The 22801-nt window shown below is 37.3% G+C and overlaps 1 protein-coding gene across 2 annotated transcripts in view; it reads right to left on the bottom strand.

The window, feature by feature from the left end:
* The window catches only part of spock3 (SPARC (osteonectin), cwcv and kazal like domains proteoglycan 3), a 28294-nt gene extending 6163 nt beyond the window's left edge, over positions 1–22131 (bottom strand). The window contains exons 1-8 of one of the 2 annotated variants that reach the window (XM_057331682.1): positions 21997–22131; positions 21774–21890; positions 12450–12489; positions 8520–8628; positions 5579–5684; positions 4876–4975; positions 414–527; positions 33–254 (exon numbers count right to left, since the gene is read on the bottom strand). In XM_057331682.1, coding sequence (XP_057187665.1) covers positions 33–254; positions 414–527; positions 4876–4975; positions 5579–5684; positions 8520–8628; positions 12450–12489; positions 21774–21890 — 808 coding nt within the window. In that variant the 5' untranslated portion in view covers positions 21997–22131. Of the gene's footprint in view, positions 1–32; positions 255–413; positions 528–4875; positions 4976–5578; positions 5685–8519; positions 8629–12449; positions 12490–21773; positions 21897–21996 lie in introns of those variants that run through there. The other variant, XM_057331681.1, reaches the window with a different exon arrangement.
* Positions 22132–22801: the final 670 nt, after the last annotated feature.

Genomic DNA, 22801 nt, shown 5'->3' with positions numbered 1-22801 from the left:
AAGCATGTGAAAAAGCGTACGTGTGCGTTTACCCTGATATCTCTGGAAGCAAGCGCACCACTCCTGGCTGGATATCAGCCTGTTTCTGTCTGAGTCACATGACCTGAGGAAGGCTTTAGTGCACACATCGCTCTTCTCTGAGCTCAGGCTGGACAGCTCCGGTTGGTCGAGCTGAAGGTCAAAGTTTGTGTCCAGTCTGGAGAACATCCAGCCCAGAGAGTCCTTACAGAGGGGCACCTTACTTGTGTCTATCTCTGCGCATACACGAGAGGGAGAAAGAAGATTGTAGAATGATATTTTCTTTTTTATTTGTGTGTGCTATAGGTAATTAATCATCAGGCTGACACAGGTAATAGAAGCTGTAATGTGTTTACTGTTTACACTTTGTATCTATAGTATGTGTGCGTGCTTACTCTTTTCTGGTTTCTGGAACTTGAATTTCTTGCTGGGATTGCCAGTCTCATGGAGAACTGTGATCCAGTCTCTTAATCTGCTGACCACCTCAGTCATCTCAGCATTACCGCACACTACACATACAGTAAAACAAACATCAGTACGTGGGTTTGTTACAGTGAAAATGACATGGAATTTCGGCATTTTCACTGTCACGTGATAAAAAAAATCTAAAAATATATTTTAAAATGCAGTAATTGGTTAAACGTTTCTTAGTCTTACATCGAACTGCGGTTATAAAAACGTTGTCGTTTTGCTTTTCGGTTAGATTTTTGTATTTTTTTAGCCAAATCTCAAAATTGTCCTACGGTGTGACTGTCTCACATGCTTGACAATTTTGAGTTCAATAAATTACAACCTATGAAGGCCATGACGTGCACATGGTAAGTTTTTGTCTCAGAATTGTTCAAATATTTAAGTTTTGTTCTCCTTCAGTGCAACACCAAGGAATTCATGGGGAAAATGTTATACATAAATTCATAAATAAATAACACTGTATGAAAATAAGTGTCTAACAATATAGATAAATCTCTCTCATGCTATATGATTTTCTATATGCTATATGATCTCATGCTATATATTTTTTCTACATCAGACATGAGACTAACATCAGACTCTAATTCACACCCAGACTTGGGAGGGTTACTTTTAAAATGTTTTCCTTTACAGTTATAAATTACTTCATAAATACGGATTCAGTAACTTAATCCAAGCACCAACATATCAAAGTAATGTAATCTGGAGTACTTTTGATAACTTTTGGGTCACATACTGTATATAAATACAGTTAAAGTCCCTTTGAAGCATTTTTACTTTCGTAATTCGTATTCTGACGCATTTCCGAGCAAAACTGAATTTTGAATCAGAAAAATAGTAAATGTGAAATCATTTTCACTGCGAATTGATTGGATGTATAAAATCAGCCGTTGCATTTTGAAATAGAACTGGTAGCAGAATGACAGTTAAAGGGCAGGAGTTAACGGATGCTCCGCCCAAGCCGTCTAATTTACCTCATTTGAGATGCATAGTCACTATAGGGCCGAAGTGCATTTTAGAGCAGAAGATCTTTGCCCGAACCCGACGGACCCGACGTGACCCGACAGTTTTGGTCGGGTTTGGGCTTAATTTCTATCATTTTACACGGGCTCGGGCCGGGCTCGCGAGGTAAATGAGCGGTCATGTGATGCATTCCGATTAGCGCGAGAAAGATGCGAAAATGGATGCTGAGGAGGTGAAACGGAGGCTTGCCTCTGGCGATTACGTTTTGGTTGCACCAGCAACTAAAGCAAAGTCTGAGGTGAGGAAAAGTTTTGACAATGAGAATAATGAGAATAATGAGCCAGTGAGATATGTGAGATGTTACAGAGGACTTATTTTATTTCTTTGTTCCAACTTCCAAGTGGCCTATAGCCTACGTTAGTCATTAATAAATTATGTTAAAACATGTATAAATGATGCATTCTTGACAAAAGCTGTGTGCGTGCGCACATTTGAATGGCCTAATGTCGGGCTGTAAACGGGTTCGGGCTTTTAAAAAATTGTCAATCAAAATGTACTTGTTGGGCTCGGGCCGAATTCTGTCGGGCTCGGACCCTGTCGGGCCTAATTTTTAAGGCCCGATTACAGCTCTAGTGCATTTTCAGATTATGATTATGAGGAAGATTATGAGGGCACATGAATTAAAAAAAAAGAATGACCCACACTGGTAAATATTTACAATAAACGCTGCAATATTTCATGAATTTTTTTTATTTCACTGGGACTTTAATTAAGACAAAATGAGTAGACATTTCACAAGAAGATCGAAGTTGGGCTCAGGCTATTGTTTATGTCTCAAAAATGTGTTGAACGAGTCTGGTAGTGCAGGGTTCTCAACCTTTTTGACTCCAAGGCCACCTACTGTGTTCAACAATATTCAAAGGACCCCCATCCCGCTTACAAAAAAAAATATTTCAGAGCTTGATATTAACTGAATTTTTTTTATAAAGTAGTCAATATAAAAATGGAAATAATAATTAGACAAAGCCTGGTTTTGAGTTGTTTTAAAATGTATTTCAATGCTCATTTCATCACATTTTAAATGATTAGTCATCCTGTTGAGAACCACTGTAGTAGTGCAACTTTTCCTGCAAGTTTAGTTACAGTTCTTTTCTTCCACTGGATACTCAAAATAAAACTATCTAGACATAGTTCTAGCTTGCTAGCTAATGTAATTCACTTGTTATTTTGCTTGTTATCAGAAATAATCTACTCTACACTGACCTTGTTGTTATTGATTCTTTGCTGAAGTCTACCCAAAGTTTGTTATCACTGTTATCACTGCTGAAACCTTCTATAACACCAACACCAAACAGGCTTGCAGGTTCATTTCTTGGCAAGACTGATCTAGAAACTGCAGAACAACTACACGCTGTAAACCCCACCAGCTCTCTCACCTTTAGCTCTTAAGAAAGGTACTTAAGTCCAGTTAACTCTCAGGGTGAGGGGAGCAATCCCTGCTATTATGGTTCTGTAGCCAGGAACATCCTTGCCTGGTGACACAGTGTGGATGGTGTTTCTGCAGCTCATTTGGAAGAGCATAATGCTAACAACACCAAAGTCAAGAGTTTGATTCCCGTGGACTGAGAAACGCAAAACCAATTGCACTGTAAGTGGCTTTGGATGAAACATCTAGCAAATCCGTAAATGTGCTATTAAACCCGAACATAATGGATACCATCAGCATAACTGTGCCTGCTGGTGAGATTTATATTTATCCAATGTATAAATAATTTCCAATTTACTTTGTTAAATGCATTTTCTGCACCACATGACACAATAATTTATTTCAATTTGTTTTGTTTTGATATGTTCATTAGATTTAATAGTCTGCGTATATCGTTTGGGGATGGTTTGGGGCATTTGATAAATCTAGTTTTGCTGTAATGAACTAATGGGCGTAACTGATTGAATTTTTGAAGCTAATGCTTCAGACATCTGGGGCGGTTGCTGGGTGCAGTACTGGAAGGAAAGATTGAGTTTTTGTCTGGTTTCGAAAGCAGCCGTGAAGGATTACAGTATGTCCAATGTTCTAAAATGTTTGAGCATTGTTACTTTTCTTTATTCTCAAATTTTTCTGATTATCTTTACATAATGGTTTGCTAGCGATGCCGTCCTTCCGAAACCTCTCCTCCTACCCCTTCTAAAATTGGATTTATCAAATAATGTGTTTATGCGCTACCAACTCACAGACCTTTAAATAAATCCACTGTGACTTCAGTTAAATGATCTTAAGTTTAGTTTGTTTTGCTTTGAGCCATGAGCTGTCATTTAAACCTTTCGATGATAAAGGCGACTGAACAGCCTGAGGCACTGCAGATGAAGACAGGACTTACGTTCATTGTGATAATGATGAAAACACACATTACTTAGCTGTCTTTCACACACACAATGACACAAACAATCTGGAACAGCAAACAGTTAATAAGTTCCAAAGGGATTCGCTGGGTTCGAGAAGTCGCACAAAGTAAAACTTGTTTGGTGATGTCTCGCAAAATGTATTGCAATCTCTTGGCAAACGCTGAAAGCAAGCCTCCCTAGTGAGCACACATCACTCCTCCCAGCTAGAAAGATGAATTACTGCTTAAAGATATAGAATCATTCACTGGTTTATGTAATAACTACGTGAGATTTCATCAGCATTTATGAGGAACAAAAATAGAAAACATATTTTATTACTTTTATTATTAGATGCATACCGTCACTGTCCTTCTGAAACCTCGGATGGCCAAATTCGCTGTTTTGTTTAGAAAATGGAAATACTGTACTTTTTAAATGATGAAGTACTGAGTTGACAAGCACTTTTTAATACTTGTTATTGGTTAGATATCTGCGAAAACCAGTGACAAACATTAAGGGTGACTAATAATAATGATTGATTTATGATAAAAATCATAAAATATGGCAATACAAGGTTGACTACGTTTCCACTGAAGACAGATGAATCCACAGGTAATCCGGTTAATAGTGAATGTATTTAATAAATAAAAACGAAACCAGGAACCAACAGGAATGTCACAGACTGACTGTATGCCAAAATATGCAGATCACAGCCTACAGTATCCCACAATGCATTGCGCTCAACCTTACCTTACATCTTAAATGAAGAATGAATTAGATATTGACTCATTAATTCATAGGACTACTAGTAAAATAAAAAATACACTTCTGATTTCCCAACATAAGATTGTAGCATGCCACTATTTGTAACATTTACCATTGCAAACATACTGTTTCATATGCCTTTTAAATTATGCAATATACAGTATGTTGGCTACTGCAAAGTAAGTAGTCATAGTATTTATTTCCAGACAAAGCCAAAGTGTGTGCAAGACCTAATGAGCCTAATAGAAATGAATTGCATCAGTGGTGTTTGTACAGTACCTCTCTTTTCCACTGGACTCTCTGAATGACAGGGACACAGTCCTGAACACTTGACAGAAATCTGCTTTCCGGAGATGCAGGCTTGATATTCTAGTTTACACTACAACACACACACACATTAACAAAACTGAGATTAGATAAGCACGTTGTTGATCGGGATTAATCTCTCGGTTGAATATCTCTGTGACACAACTTTATGAAAAGCAATTTAACAATACAAATGCAGATGCTGACACACACGCACCCTGGCAGTAAACAGGCTGTGTGCGTTTGTGTGACCAGTTGCTTTAAATGCCAACAGGTTTGTGTGAGTTACAGTTAATAGTCTCTTAATATGAAATTTTTATAGCAAAATTTTATGCATTTGGCACATCATTTATTCACCCTCATGTAATTCAGAACCTGTACAGTATATGACACTTTCTTCTGTGGAACACAAAAGAAGATATTTTGAGAAACGTCTCAGTGGTTTTGTGTCCATACAATGGAAGTCAAAGGGGACCAGTGTTGTTTGTTTACCACTGTTCTTCAAAATATCTTCTTTTGTGTTCTCTTGGGTGAGTAAATGATGGAAGAATTTTTTTGGGGGTGAACTATCCCTTTATGCTATAAACTGTTTTAAGAGAACATGCATTCTCTGGGATTGAACCTTGACCTTGTTGTTGCTAGCAGTTGAAGAAGACCATATTTATGTGCATGTTACCTTGGTGGAGTAAGCGTGCCCATCCGTTCCACAAACAGGTGAGGGATGCACAACTGGACATCGCTTGCATTTTGGTAGTGCCGCGTTCAAATTCATGCCCTTAAAACTGCACACAAAAAGATCATGTAAAACACAACTCTGCTGACTGACTGTAACAGTCCATTTTTGTTTCTTCCTTTTTATCACCAAAAATGAGTTGCTTAGCTTATGTTTTTGTCTCTCTTTGTTGAGTTCCCTGCCAGTCCTCTGACATCCTTCTTTGTGTGTCTTTCAGTTGTTCATACAGAACATTTGTGTTACAGTATGTTAACACCCCCAGTTCCCTTCCCGATTCGTTTCATAACAATCAGTGTTGACAACTGTAGCTTTGCAAAATCCAGGTCAGTGTGTGCCTTATTTGCACCTCAGCCACAAAAACACAAGCACACACTCTCATAAGAACCAATTCTCAGACTTTGGCAGGCAAGGTTTCCAGTTAGTTCCAGCTGGGTATGAACAAAAAGCAACCTTTGTTACAGGCAGCTCAGAAGCTTTTGTAGATATGTTATTGTAGATAACATCAAGCATGTACATGCAAATCCAAAAACATCTAAACATGCTACTCAAAATCCATAAAAGTAGCTTATTTATATTCTCCATAACATTGTGATTAAATGTTAAAATGAATGCATTGTTTGGTATTTGCCCATGTATTTCGCTGGTTTGCAGTTGATCAAACAAAGCAGCTAAAAAGCTGGATCTTTCCTGATTACTAACAAAATGTTAATATGGTCTGGACAATTTTTGCACCACATGTTTAGATTTGGTAGCACAGCCTTTGGACAGTAAAACCTCAGCCACAAGCATCATGGCCAGTCAAAGTAGACCCCTATAAATATCTAAATAAATAGTCTGGATGTTTGATAATTAGGTTTGTAATAAGTGTTTGTCAAAAACGCTGTGACAGAAATGACCCATCTCTAAATTTGCACAATTTGCCCATTTCCTAAATAACACTAAATCCAAAAATGTTACTCATAGTAGTAATGTTAGCAATCAGCTCTTCATTTAATTGAACATTTGGCAAAAGAGAAGATGGAATGCATGATTGAGAACAAAATGTCAAGCAATAAATATATACTTTCAAGCTGCAGTCTGTAACTTTTTAATATAAAATAAACAAAAGTCAGTTATTGTGCAAGCTCATAAAACATTAGCTAGCTCAAAGTTATCATTTATGAGTTAAGCGGTCAGATAAATGTCTGTTTTACATCATTTGCCTTCAACTTGCGTAACGACATGTACAAAGTAACATGCAATTTTATGTTGTAAACAAAGATGGCGGTAGAGAGGCAAAACAGATTGCACCTTTAAAGATTTGTGTATCAGTTGTGTTTTTATTGCAAATCTGTTTCTCTCAATAATAGCTCAAATTAAAAACCAGTTTTGTTCGCTTCTCAGAGACAGAGGGAGTCTGATTCAGAGATTTGTCAGATTTGTCATAGCTGATTGGTCCGCTATACTTGTGATATGCTTGTGAGAACATGACCTGGCTTAGAGCAGATAGTGTAGAATATAGACCCCTTTTGCGCCGACATCATGCTTATGTCACAGCATTAGCTGGAGGCAATACAAAGGAAAACTGGAGGCGGCCAATACAAACCAGCACAGATTCGGCTACATAAGGAGTTTAAAATATCATCTTGTTGTGTTGTTTAATGCCACAATCGACAGAATACAGTCTCCAATTTGATGTTTTAACAAATACCCGATGCCATTGCCAAACAAAAACACTGAAGACAGCTGTAGTTAAACACAATAAAACAAGCAGACTGAACAGAAACGATCATCAAAAACGCTCGCGTTTCACTTCAGAACACTTAAATGTATGCACATTAAAAAAAACGACTGTCTTTTGTTGGTGTGGATTATGATGTGGGTATGTGTCTAAAAATATCTCACGTATGCCCAAATAAGAAACTGGGGAACAAGGTTATTTTATTAGCTAACTTTGTTAGTTATACATAGCAGTTAACTATCGGCAAGAAACTAAACATAAAGGAAACTATTTGTCATCTCTTTTTCTTTAGTTGTCACATGTGCATTAGTATAAAGGGAGAGGGAACAGTGAGAAGGCTCATGTTATGTGTCAGGTTTGTGTTCAAGTGAATGCATTTGCTAACGTTTGCCACTGTTAGTACACGCAGGAATCTATAGATGAATAAGCTCTCAGGTTATCTTAACTATACACGCTTGGTTTCTCTGTCTGGTAGGTGTAGATGTCAGGCCACTGAAAGTGATACTTCACCCAAATATACAAAACCCATTGACTCCCATAGTAGGAAAAATTACTTTATCATTTTCTTTGTTCTGTTGAACACAAAAGACATTTTTAAGAATGTAGGACAGCAAACAGTTCTGGGGCACTTTCTGGGGCACTATGACTACCATTGTTTTTTTCATACTATGGGAGTCAATGTGTGTTGAGGTCTGTTTGGTTATGAGCATTATTCCAAATATCTTTCTCTGTGTTCATCAGAACAAATAAATTTATACACATTTGGAACAACTCAAAGGTGAGTAAATGATGACAGAATTTTCATTTTTGGGTGAAGTATACCTTTACCTGGAGGTAGTCCTGTCAGTTCGTCCCTGGATCCATTGAGTGAGAACGTACGACTGGCCAGGTTCCTTGCGTTAAAGTTAACTTTTTCAAAAACAATCGCAGTCTTAGACAGTGAGTGATCTTACATGCCAAAATTGTATCAGATTTAGTTTGTGCTAGCATTAGTAATGAGGTCAGGGGGATCTTTCTGCCTCCACCTAAGCTCCGCCCACAAAAACCCATCACAATGTTAAAAAACGTCTATATACTTAGCCCAATAAAATCCTACTGTATGAACACTGACCACTGTCCAAAAATCCAGTAAATATGAGTCAGATTGGGCAGAGGAAGTTATACCTCATCCTGCTTTGACTGACACAGGTGGGTGTTTGGTAATCTTCAGCCACACACACTTTATGGCGGCCACATTTTATCTTGAGGCATGGATCTTTGGCAGGGTCCAGAGCTGAAACACAAATAAACGTACATGTGTATGTATATGTGTACAAACAAAGAAAATAACTTTTTCTGTGTAAATTTGTGACCCTGCCTGTTAAAACCAGTCTCATAATCTAATAAGCAAGTTTGATTTCAAGCATTAATTTGACTATGAGTACAATCTTTGACATGGCCTTACTCAGTCAATATTAAAGATATCAGAATTATATTTTCACAGAACGACATTATGTAGAAAAGAGTAAATCACACAAAAGTGACTTTAGCTAGTTTTTAAAGGCAGGTTCACATTTTCATTCCTCACAACCATATTATGTTATTCAATAACCAGTAACAATCCAGTGTAGCCAGTGTAGTTGGTGAATCTATTTCAGTTGTCATTCTTTATAACTCAATCACTCCACCTTTCATGTAAACTGAAGAAATGAAAGATGTTGTCTCACAAAACTGTGCTGTGTGAAACATGCGTTACTACTGCTTCCATTTAGGCTAAAAGTAACAGGGCCAGTGATGTTTAAAGGTCCAATCTATAAAATTTAGCGGCATCTAGCGGTGAGGTTTGAGAAATACAACCAATGCCTCAGTCCACCGCTCAACCCTCCCTTTCGAAGCACTACAGAGGCTGACGCAGGACTAAGATGTCGTCAGGTTTTCGCTTCTTTGCCGAAGGAAATAACGTATTTATGAAACACCCTCTGTACAGCAGTTTGTCTGTTTAGGGCTACTGTAGAAACAGCATGTCAAATTCCATGAAAGGGGACCCGCGGTGTATGTAGATAGAAATAGCTCGTTCTAAGGTAAGAAAAACATAACGCTTCATTTTGAAAGGTCTTCATACACATCTGAAGACATAGTTATGTATATTATATTGCATTTCTGTCAAAAGATCCTCCAAAAAATGACACACTGGACCTTTAAAGTTGGGGTTTCAGTATTGCTTTTCCTACTAATTGTACGTTTTTGTATGATTCACATTCCAACTCGTAAAATAATTACAAATTCCTGTGAGATCAGACTGGCTCTCCTATGTCCTCCCCTGTCACTTCTGCACGATCCTATCGATTAAAGGAACAAAATACTCTAAAATATAACTGAAAAAGACTTGTTCTTTGTGTAACAAAGGTGTATTGTTTAACAAACATGAAGGAAAAATATATATACAGCTGCAAATACAGTACATTGAACTGTGTGTGCGAGTGTAGCGTTTGGATGTGTGTGTGTAAGTGAGTAATTCTTCTATTTCTGTTGAATGACCTGAAACATACTGTAATGAGGCAGAAGCTAATGCTCTGTGACGAAAAGAAATGGAGAAAATACAACCGTTCTAATGCCATTAACTCCATTTATAGTCTTAGGAGGCTAACGCGCATACACATAGCAGACACAATCTCACATACATACTTATCCATTGCCTTACCCTTGACAAAGCACATACACACCCAAGCACACTTCGAACGCTCTTTGACCTCACATGGTAAGAGCCTTAGTCAAATCCTGCACAGGCTTTACAGCTTATCCAATCCAAATCTCCTCAGCACCCTCTGATGCCATTGTTCCCTTGTGTGTGCGCGCCGTTGATTTGTGCATCATCATGTTTGCAGTGTGATCTGATTTTTTTCTTTTAATTGCTCCACTTGCTCTTTTTGACTCCTTCAATGCACTATCAATAGTCATTTGCATGAACATCAAACCCGTGATGAATATTCAAGTCATTTCTAATGACTTTCGAATATGCATGATCTTGTAACATTTACTGCACACTGAGAGCTTGATGTGAAAGAGACTCTTAAAAAGAAGTTTTCTCATTTTCTCAGATGGATGTTGCGTGATGATACGGGTATTAAACCACAGCATGTGATTGTGAATTAGCAGCTTAGTTCTCAATATGTATGTTTAAATGTGTTCTGAGTCCTTTTGCTACTCTGTTGTTGAATGCTTGAATATGATTGGCTGAGGGATCAATCAGATATTTTTAACCTGCCACAAACTCACGTTGAGCTAATAGAGGCTATGCACGTGTCGTCACTTTCCCACGTGAACACCACATGAACACGCCAAAACGCGCCCGCTTTAATGGTAAAAAACATAGCAAAATGAATGGTTACAATATCAGGAAATGCAATTCCGTGCAACATTTGAACATTTCAAGAACACCTGATTCCTTTGTAAGTCATAAGGTAGTCAATTTCAGCAAATAATTGCGTGTTCTAGTCCCGGTTTCTTTGTTTATCCTTGCCATGTTGGGCTGCTGAAACATTAATGTTCACTGATGGTTAAGGCTGGGTTTTATTTAGGTTTTTTATTATATCAGCGCCTAAACAATACTTTAATAAAAATCCACAAAAAAAGTTCAACATTGACATTACAGAGTAACTACAATGTCCTTAAAATTACATTTCATGCAGCGTGTAATGTTGCTGTGTGTGAATGTAAGCAGTCTGCCAAGTTGTAAAGCCGAAATGAGTGAATGAATAACAAAGTTATTGGCTTGGGAAAGGAGTCAACTCTGAATCATGCGAACGAGTCGTCTGTCGTTCTAATTTCCGAACGAATCATTTGAGAGTCAGTCAAGAAGTAAGGTATTATTAGAAAATGAAAGTGTTTTTACACCTTGTATGTACGTAAACTTGTTGTTGGACACTCAATAAACCAGAGTAGGACCTTAAAAATCACAAAATACTTACTCTTTAAAGTAATCGTTCACCCAAAAATGAAAATTATGTTGTCATTTCAAACATGTATGGCTTTCTTTCTTCCACAAAACTAGGTATTTTGAAGAATGTTGTTAACCGACACCCATTCACTTGCATTGGTTTTGTGTCCATGCAAGAAAAGTGAATAGGTGTTTGGTTACCAACTTTCTTCAAAATATCTTCTTCTGCGGAAGAAAGAAGGTCATATAGGTTTGAAATGACAAAAGGGTGAGTAAATGATGACAGAATCTTCATTTTTGGGTGAACCATCCTTTTAAATAAACAGCTTCTTATTGAAAAAATATTTAAATTTAACAATATTTAATAACATAATAATGTTACAGTAAAACCTAAGCCACCTAACCCAACTACAACATTTTAACACTAAATAATACTAAAAAAACAGTTACAGTTACAGGTAGGCTGCATGCTGTGGTCAGTGTAAGTGAAAGTTGCGTTTGTGCTCCTCGGATGGTTTTGTTTCCCGAGCTATGCTTTTAGGTCAGCATGTGAGCTTTCCAACTTGTGTCAAAATGATTTTTCGGATTATTCTGACGCTACATAAACGCAGCATAATTTAACTAGCGACCACGTGTTGTGACAGCTTCTTACGTCTGTTTCGAGCACCAGAGGGCAAATATTTCAATCGACAGCTCATGTAAGTGGCACAGAAATCTCATGAATTGCGTATAAATAACACGCGTGTTGCATTATCGTGAAATACGTATGCCAAAGTTCGATTTTGCGTGCATAAATATGCCTATTTTTGCGTGCATATGATACGCCAATTTAGCGCACGTGCATATTATCCGGAAATTTGTCTTATTAACCTGTCCCCTAACCCAAACCCTAAACCTAATGTTAGCGTGCGTGCATATTATAACCTCTACCCAAACCCTAAACCTAACAGTATTATTTTAATTATTTCAGTGTTTCCTCTTCATGTACGTTTCTAAATGGCTGCTCTCCAGCGAGGTGCATGCAAACATTGGCATGTCATATGCACGCAAAATCGAACTTTGGCGTACGTATTTCACGATAATGCAACAGCGTGTTATTTACTGAGTTATTCATGAGACCGGGTTAGAAATATACGTATTCATTTGCACATACCCAGCACATTTGCTGAAAATCTTACCTTGATCAAATGGCTTTCCTGGGCTCCACGTCCCTGGTTCCTAACATAGAAGAAAGACGATGAAAAATGGTTAAACTAATTAAATCTTGAGTTAATCTGCCTTCATTTGATCTTTCTTGAATATTAGTACATAATGTAACAGGTCTTGGGTCCAGGCACTCTAAGTAATACTGTGCATAAGTAAAATATTTCCATGGTGTAACTTTACTGTTAAAAATATACTATATAATATTATTATACATAATTATATAACAAACTCTGCTATTCGTATGCTGTTTGTTTCTCCATTAGCCTCCTTCTTGTAAATGTATCTTTGTATACTGTGCTTCTTGTTAGCGCTTAAAGCTACATTTAAAATGCTCCCTCATTTGTAAATAACTTTGGATAAAAGCATTTGCTAATTAAATAAATGTAAAAAAGCATGACACTCAAAGCATGTAGTTACTGTACACCTAATGCACACAACAGTATAACACACAAGTGGCACAGACACATGGTGTAAACATGAAAGAATTTCCCTACAAAAAAATTGTCAGTAAGACTCTAAAGGAATCAAAAAGAGCAAAGGGGTTAATAATACAAACCTCCACCTCCTGATTGTAGAGAAAGCATTAAAGAGAAAACAAATAGACAACAAACATTAGACAAAACCGTAAACACAAACATGTAAACACAAAACGGACCACAACAAAACCACACAGAAATATACACAATAAATAGGAAAAAGGTAAAACTTTACAAAACGGTTCTGTTTTTTATGTTAGATAATGTAAACAAACAGTAAACAATATGTTTTCTGAATTTGCTAATCAACATTTCCTAATACATATAGGGGCAGTTTCCCGGACAGGGATTAATTTAAACTAGGACTAGGCCTTAGTTAAATCAGGATATTTAAGTCATTTTTTAAAACATAATTTACAAAAAACATTAATGGTGTACGTCTTGAGACAAAACAATCACACTTATATATTTTAAGATATGTCATTGCAAGTTGTTTTCAATCAAGAAACTTCTAACATTTAAGTAAGTCTGGGACTAAGCTTAAACCCTGTCCGGGAAACCGCCCCTTATAGTTTATGTTAACAGTTGAGACCTTATTGTAAAGTGTTACCCAGAAAATACACACGTATGGCTTGGCATTGTGCCGGTTTCCACTGAACTGGTTTGTTTGCCGTCATATTCAGTAACTGGTCTGTGCTTGTATTCATGCTTAATTTACTAAGATGGTTAATATGTCAGCTTCTATCAAAATTCCGGCAAAGATTGTTAGCACCATATGGCGACACACTCACACGCACATAGGTAATATGACATGGCAACTGTCAGGCCCTCTTGCAAATTAAAATTCCCTGCGCTCCTCTGTGTGTGTGTGTGGCGTGCATGCAAATGCGTCTTGTGACAAACAGCACCACATGAAATCTATTACGGTTTTTCCATTGGTCATTCATATTCTTTCCCGCTCACAAAAAGATCTTTATCTTCCTCGGTCATGCTGTGTGTAAACATTGTCATTGTTCTGTTTCCTCCTATTTTGTGCCTCAGTTTCAGCATCTAAGTACACCCTAGATTTACTTAGATCTATTGTGACTTGTGCAGTTTTGCATACAGCAGAAATGTGAGTTATACACCATTAATATCTGCAGTTTGAGTACAGCAAACATCAACAGAGCCACTGTTGACACATTTTGTTCTTTCTTCCCCTTGTTCAATCTTTGTTATCATCAGAAATCTACATGGAGAAAAAGGACTGCAGTACAAAAATGAATAGCGAAATATTTCTTTGAAATAACTTTTATATGTACTTTAAGCACAGTCTTATCAGAAGGTAATGTGACAATTGGGCAGGAAGTACCAAAAAAAAGTACTGTAACTATTTTACAGATCCTAGATAGATAAATCACAACAATATAAAAATATGATGAAGGTCAAGTACACTAAACCACAGTATGAATCCATATACGGGCCGGCATATGCTATATCCAGAAAACACATCTTTTAGAAATTTCACCCAACTTTTTGGGAAAAAGTATTTTTATGTAAGAGCTTTCAATGAGTATGTGAATGAGAGTATACAGTATGTGTATGAGCATGTGCATGTGTGTGTAGGGCAGGCTGTGTGCTCCATTAAGCCATCCAATCCTTTGGTTGATGTTAGGGTTGAGAGTATTATGTCTTTCTCTATTGTCTGCTGGCTCACATCTTTAAAATCGAGAACAGAAACCGCCTCCAAACCATTGAATGGGTCTATTAAGTCTAGACTCATGCTATAAACATCAGACTTGCTCAGGACATTGTGAGAGCAATCATCAGAAGATAGCACTGAACCATCACTAAAGAGCTTGCCACATAACACAGTACTCTCTGGAATATCCATTAAGTGCACTATTTAGCTTTTAATACTATTTACCATGTTGAGCATTGAGATGTTTTCTTGGCTATATTTATCGTAATTGTTTATACAGTATGTTTACATTTAACTTACATTGTGTATGTGTTATATAGTTAAAAATAATGTCCAACCTATAGGTCAATTGACGTCATTGCTTTTTATTCAAATATTTTAATAAAGATGCATTAAAAACGTATTATTTTTTTGAATTATCTTAAAACATTAATAACATATAATATTGTAGTCAATGTATGCATTAGTTCCAGAGAGATTTTAGATTTTCTGTGCATTTTTGGTGCACCAAAGTAGAGGGTTTTGTCCATTTTGTACCACAAATCCCATATTTTGTGAAGTGAAAGTGACCTATTAGTCAGATATGGTAACCCATACCCGAAATGTGACCTCTGCATTTAACCCATCCATAGAGTAGTGAACACACGCACAGCAAGTCGTGAACACACGTACACCCGGAGCAAACCATCAAAATCCCATATTTTGATGGTTTAATCGAACCTGAGTGGCCATTAAAAGCAAATATTGTACAAAATACCCTCTGGACATAACTTTTGGCCACTACTGTACAATCTTGGCCTCAATATATATAGCCCAACCAATTGTTTCAGTTTTTGACCACTGGAAGACATGGAAGTATTGGGAACCTGAGATGGCGTTAGTCTTTCTCATTACCTGTCATTATAATTTTTGATTGTAAATAGGAAATGAGACATTTAATAGCATTTAATATACATTTTGTTTTCATTCATATTTTCATTTTTAATCATGAACTCACAGCACAAGCATATAGGCTGCATTTATTTATTTATAAAGCATCTGCCAAAGATATTAATGTAAAATCTGGTTTTGAGAATTTAATATTGTAAAAAGGTGGGTAAAGGACTATGTTTAAAGTTCACACATTATGTATACTGAACATGCATTTCGAATGGTGGAAATGGTCACACGCAGTGTTGGGAGTAACGCATTACAAAAGTAACGATATTACAGTAATATATTCATTTTTGCTGTAAAACAGTAATATAACGCATTACTAATTAAATTTGGGCAATATTATACCCATTACAATCTCGGTAACACACTTTACAACAACTTATTTCCCCCCTAAAATTATTTTTTGAATAAATTACCAATACATTCCATCACCAGAGAATTTTTTTTAAAATATGGTTATAATGCTATTTCCTGTTACTGGAATCCGATAGTTAAGATGGCTGGAATGGATTGTACAAACGAATAGAAAAACGAGTCAAGAGGTTCTGCTTTTTACCATGTCATTACGCTATAGGTTGCATTATAGTGGGCTCTACCTAATTCACCAGATGATCGTTTGTGTACCTCATTTTCTGTGTTTGTATGGAATTGCCTCTATGATTAATTTTCATATGGTATTGTAAATGTTTCTTATAGGGCTGTCAAACAATTAATCGTGATTAATCTATTCCAGAATAAAAGATTGTGTTTACATAATACGTATATGTATGTGCACTGTGCATATTTATTTTGAATTTATGAAAACATACACATACATGCATATATTTTTTAAGAAAAATATAAAATAATGAATAAACATTTGTATATAATTGAAATGATTGGTAAATATAAATAAATACATTTATATATAATTGAAATGATTGGTAAATATAAATAAATACATGTAAATATTTTCTAAAAATGTATACATGTGTGTGTATGTGTTTATAAATACAAAATTAATATCCACATTACACAGACATACAAACTTTTATTCTGTGGATGCGATTAATCGCGATTAATCGTTTGACAGTCCTAGTTTCTGATTGTAAATTGAATGATTATAGCATGAGTATACAATACTATTCATCAGTTTCATTTATATAGCCTATACTTATCTACATCACATCACAATTCCCATGTATCAGACACTTGCACACAAAAAAAGATAAGCCTAGTCTTTGAAGTAAATCATGATTATTTCCTTTGAAATTACATTAAGGGCATTTTAGAGCATACAGGGGATATTGGATATTATTTAAAGGTTTTTAAGCATTTGCTGAATGAACAACTAATAAAGAAGCATCGAGCAACATTAATCTGTTTTAATAATAAAGAAAAAAAATGAAAAGTAAAACAATGGCAGTGGACAGTGTTTACAAAAATCTAGTTCTTATCATCTCCATACACATTTAGCATATTGAGAAGCTAGACTGTGTGCTGAGGATGGCCAGCATGGCAGCAAGGCGGCTGTTCTCTCATGCGGAAAGTGCCGGAAGCATCCAACCCTTCTGACATCATTCATTCTTTATGACTCTCTCTCTCTCTCTCTCTCTCTCTCTCTCTCTCTCTCCGTGTCTGTTCTTCACACACGCACAGGCATTTACAAGCACCACAAACAGACACATGCAATTATACAAAGAGAGCAAAATCTACATACCATCAAAACACAATCTGCCTATGGCACTAATGCTGTGTCCTAACCAGGCGTGATGCAATAAAGTGATTAAAGTTATCTCTACCGTGTAAAGAAATCGCAATTGGAACAAAGTGACCTGAAGTCATTCATTTTTAATGAGAGTTGGCGATTTACCGGCGTCATGAGCGACGACGACCCTTTGCAGTGCAGACAAAGTGGATCAGAGGTCAACCTTATGCAAATGAGCAGTGATGCGACCAATGGGAGTGCAGACTGTGATTTGCCACTTTATATAGTTAAATACAACAATGTTTAATGTCAATGTCAACATCATCTATTCCATGCTATCTATAGTCTGTTAACCATTGTCTCATTTGTGACTATTTAAATTAAAAGACGTTAGTTGATACTTGAAACCTAAATATGACATAAACACAGTCTCCTGAGCTGTGAAAGAGCAACCTATGAGCCATAATATTTTCCTCTGGGTATGATCAGCTGCTGTGTCAAATTACTGTATGTTAGATTACGTGTTTTAACAGCATTAAGTCTGCATGTGTTTGGGTGTCTTTGTAGATCATCCCAAGGGCTATTTTCATAAACAGCAAACTTTCTCTCTCTCTCTCTCTCTCTCTCTCTCTCTCTCTCCATTAGCTCAAGGCCTGGAGCAGCCTGCCAACCTCTATTCCATTAAGAGGACAAAGAAAAGAGGGAGAATGAGAGAACAAAGCGATAGAAAAAGAGACAAGGACATAAAGATGAAGGAGAGAAAGAGGGTGAGGTACATCTAAATTATAGGGTATGAATTATATCTATTATTAATCTATAATAATCTATATTCTTTAACACTGTCTCGCCTTATACACAACGTATATGTTCAAAGAGACATTGTTCAATAATCATGATGAGTAATGGGCACTTCTTTGACACATTTTACTGTAAATGCTTTTTTTCTCAGTGGTATTTCACACTTTCCAGTAATATTGGTAATATGTTTGTGAGTAAGAGCTAATAGCGAATACCCAGGGGGACATTTTTATTAAATAATTGCATCATTCAAAGAGTCCTACACACACACACACACACACACACACACACAAATAAATGTATATGCACAATATAGAAAAAAAACATAAGAGCCAAGGCTGATTCAAAGATTTCAGCCTAAACCATGCTTCACTTTCACAAGGGGCGTTTTTTTTGGATTATTCTTTTATGCCTGCCGTTTTGCGCATTGGTGTGCACACTCACATTGGCGCCCTTTGTGTAGTCACGAGGCGTTCATATAAGTGCACGCGATTATCGTCCCGGTGTGGACAAGCCTTTACTTTGTTTTTGTTTCTTTAGCATGGTGAAGTCCTGCCCAATGTAAAATCTCATTGCTCCCATCCCATTCTACATTGCTCCATAGTGAACTACAAATTCTAAATGGCTCTGACTGAGTATGGTTGTGTTAAGGGACTTCAGAAACCTAACATGAATATGAGATACCTCCGAGAAACATTTCTTTCAAATCTTGGTCGACTGACAATTTTTTTCATAAACCAATTAAATAGCATCTGTTTGACAGCAGATGTTTAACAAACGGTGAGTTATTTGGTGGACAGAATCTCTAACCGTGGTGTGTTTCTTTGCAATGCTGTCGAAGTGGTGACTCCACTTTCAAATCTGACAGGCAGTCTTTCACCTCATACCAAAGCAAACACACGATGGGTGAGTGGCCCTGTCTCTCTTGTTGTGTATAATGCACCTACTAGAACCAATAAAAATGATATGTACTTTCACCATGAACCCATCAAGTATGACATGCATGATTTAATTGTCCAAGGTCTCCAGAAAAGAGAAAATCAGGATCAAAGAAGAGAGGAAGACCAAACGCAGAGCCAAAGCAGCAGCCATCAACGGATGATATAATTTCTAAAGTTACACAAATGATAAGGTTGATTCGTCAACAAGAACAGATCAATAAGAAGTTAATGACGCTTGTAAGGGAAATATTATTAACTAGTGACATTTGTTCTATCTTAGAAATAGCTACAGCAAAGGTTGATTCTTTGTTACTGGTTGAAGAATCAGCGCTGGCTGTCGATATGGGTTCTATTTTGCAGCTACGCTTACGCTTTTGCAACATATAAAAGCCCCAGACTGTTATATGAAACTTTAGCCCATATGAGAGTCGTTTTAAACGATGGGTGAAAAGTTGGGTATGCTTCGTGTTTGCAACACAGGCCAAAGGTATTAATGCTTCTAGAAACGCTATATGTATGTTTCAGTTCTGTAAAGACGCAAGTGCCAACGGTTCTGCGAGATGATATCTCCATTGCAGGTTACAAGGTGATGCGCATTCAACGAATTGTTTGTATTTAGAAAGGGGAACGATGTATAGCACAGTTTTGATGAGTGTGTCTTTTTTAAAGTCCAAATAAGGAGTCTACAGTATATCCTGCTACATAGCCCCTCTGTATAGGCACTATAAAAAGAGACACTGGACATGGTTCAAGGTCGAACCTCGTCGTGAAGACTTCTCGTTAGGTTTGTATGATTACTTTTTATGATTTGTTATCAAAGCGAAGCCATTCTCTATGGTGATGCGATAAACCTCTTTTAACAAGTCTACGTGCTATGTAATTACAGGTAATCAGGTTATTATCTGAACCTGAATAAAACCACCGATCTAGTCAAAGTGACCGAACCTCCTGAGCTTGGCAGGTCACCGCCCCGGGGGCAACTGGACGCCTGACAGCGCACTCAATCTGTAGGTGAGATCATAAACATAGTGTGCATTTGGGGGCATTTCAAGGCAAATGTATGTGCATAGGATGTATTGAACTTGATTTACGGGTTGTGGAAGTTGTTGTTAGGATGTTTTGGGAGTCCAGGCGGTCTATAAACACCTTTTATGACACTCTGTAAGAATCAACTGACTGAGTCTTCTCAAGTTATAGACTAATGTAGAAATTCTCCACACTTTCTTCATGTCTCCTTTGGTGGCATTAGTTCGAACTTGATAACAGCATTAAAATGTCACAACAGAGCAGCTGACAGCGAAGTCAGAAATGTGTTTGAGTGTGTGTGTGTGTGTGTGTGTGTGTGTGTCTGCGTGTAAGAGAGATGGAAAATGTTTGACAAGCGGGGTGATGACCAACGGCCATTTTCAGCCTGTCGATATTACAAAGCCGCACACTTCACCGATCAAAAGCTTGACAGCACCAGCCTACATTTACCATATACACGCTGTCTCAGTGCTTAGATATGACTGAGGGTCTGTGATTTTAGGGCTCAGAGTGTTTTGGTAATTGCTTTGCTGTAAGGGCCAGTTGATTAAAAAAATCCCATCGAGCCACGTTTGCCGAACAACTAATCTGTATAAATCACTTTATACTGATGGCCTACGGTGTCACATAAGGAGTATTACTAATCTCCGATGTGCCTTTGAGACCAAAATCGAAAGTGTACAGTGTATGTGTGTGGCCTGGTTGCTCTTGATATTAAGATAAATGTTTACTGAAATTCATTTGTTATTGATTATATAAACTTAAACCAATAAGGCACACTTAAAGTGAATTATTTGACTGAATTGAGTGTTTGTGTGAAATGAGAACTAGAAACTCTTCATCTGGTTATCATGTGGTGAAACAGCTCATGGCCACTGTCTGTGTGAAAGACCTATGCCACCTATGTATCTGTCTTAGCTACATCCCTTCCCTAAACAACATGACCACAAATAGACACACAGGAAGAAATGGACGTCATCTGGTCCAGATGATATCATTCACTGCCAATTTACATCAGCATCTTTATAAAGGACCTTGTTATGTAACCTGAGCACTTTGCAGTTGAGGTGACTATTGCAACTTTTTACAATTAACAGCTAATAAATTCACCTGCACAGTGGATACTCAAACAAGATCTCCCGAAACAAACAGTTTAGTCATTGAATAGTGCTAGTCCCATAAGGTCAAGTACTGTGTGTAACCAAGTGGATTTGCCTATCTAACACCTACACAGGCGCCTGTACGCACGAGATGTTTTTGCTTCGTTTCTAAGATACACTAATTTCTGCTGTATGCATTTCCAATGCCAAGTTTTCTGACTGATGTACGCAAAGCCTAATATCTCAAAACTTCAGGTTAATGGTTTATCAGTTCGCGAGCTAACGGCGCACAAATGATGCACCGAGTCTAATTGACATGTGACCGTCTTCCGTAATACTCTGATTTAATACGAAACGGTCACTTAATACGGATTTATACAGTGTGTACGGCATTACACAGGCCGGATTTAATCTCTGTCTATTTCCATGAAATGTAATGTCGTAACGTTTGCCACGCGCAGAAACATTTTAACATTCAAACAACCCATACAGAACGAAATGATTGGTTGTGTTGTGTTTCAAAACCTAGTGCGCTACCTGCCTACCTAGACAGCATCGATTCGAACGCGCGTATGATGCACAAATGCTATCTAGCTAGGTAGTCCAGATTTTATGAAAACAAGGCTTTATTATAAAGAACAGGCCACTCACATCTCTGAATTGGTCCCATCTCCCGGTCAACCATTTGTCGTCCAAAAAATTGCCGTTCTCGTTGCGGCCAGTAGCTCCGGCGATGAACAGCGCGCACACAGCGATCAGCACAAGCATCTGCATCGAAAGATAGAAATCAGCACACTCACACACACTGTTCTAGTGTTCAACGCACCGACAGAAACATACAGAATAGCTGTGACAATAACCCGTTATTCGTCACCTTCAAGAGGAGAATATACGCGCTGTCATTGACAGAAGATCTCCGTGCTGAGACTCAAACTGATCTTCACCAACCTCTCTCTCTCTCTCTCTCTCTCTCTCTCTCTCTCTCTCTCTCTCTCTCTCTCGCCAAAGCGTATGCTCGTGTGAAGGCGGACGTGGGCACGCGTTATTATCATTTCCTGCGCGCTGTTTTATGTTGAGTGTCCAAGCCTGCTCTCCCTACACATGTATTATCCGCACATCATATAAAATATGTTTTAATAAAAATCCTTTAACTTTATTTAACGTATTTAACTTTCATTGGATACAATTGGTCTCGCTCGCTCTCTCTCTCTCTCTCTCTCTCTCTCTCTCTCTCTCCCTCCCGCTCCCCCTCTCTCTCTCTCTCCCTGCGCTGTTTATTTCATGCATGTGTTAAATATTTTTTCTGACCTTTAAATATTTGTCACAATTTTAATATCAGTGATTATTCCTAAGGGTTTTTATGAACGTTAATGTCTGTGTAGACACCTTGAAATTTTGGCTACTAAAAGCCTATTAATAATTTCTACAAACATATACAGTATTCAACACATTTAACCTGTAATAACAGTGAATAACCATTTATTTTATTTAACCAAACAGGGATATAAAAAATATAAAACCCTTGGCCAACAGATGACAGCAAGTGCAACATTTAACACGTGTGACAGCATGACCCATAAATGTGACAACTTGCTCCGACTTGATGTTAACAAAACATGTTTTTTTTTCAGTTTAACCTTTTAGTTAAAATCTTTATTATAAAGATGTCCCTTGCCATA

The sequence above is a fragment of the Triplophysa rosa genome, linkage group LG4, assembly GCF_024868665.1.
Source record: "Triplophysa rosa linkage group LG4, Trosa_1v2, whole genome shotgun sequence".
In the NCBI taxonomy this organism is placed as follows: Eukaryota; Metazoa; Chordata; class Actinopteri; order Cypriniformes; family Nemacheilidae; genus Triplophysa; species Triplophysa rosa.
This window is presented reverse-complemented; position numbering and strand designations above follow the sequence as displayed.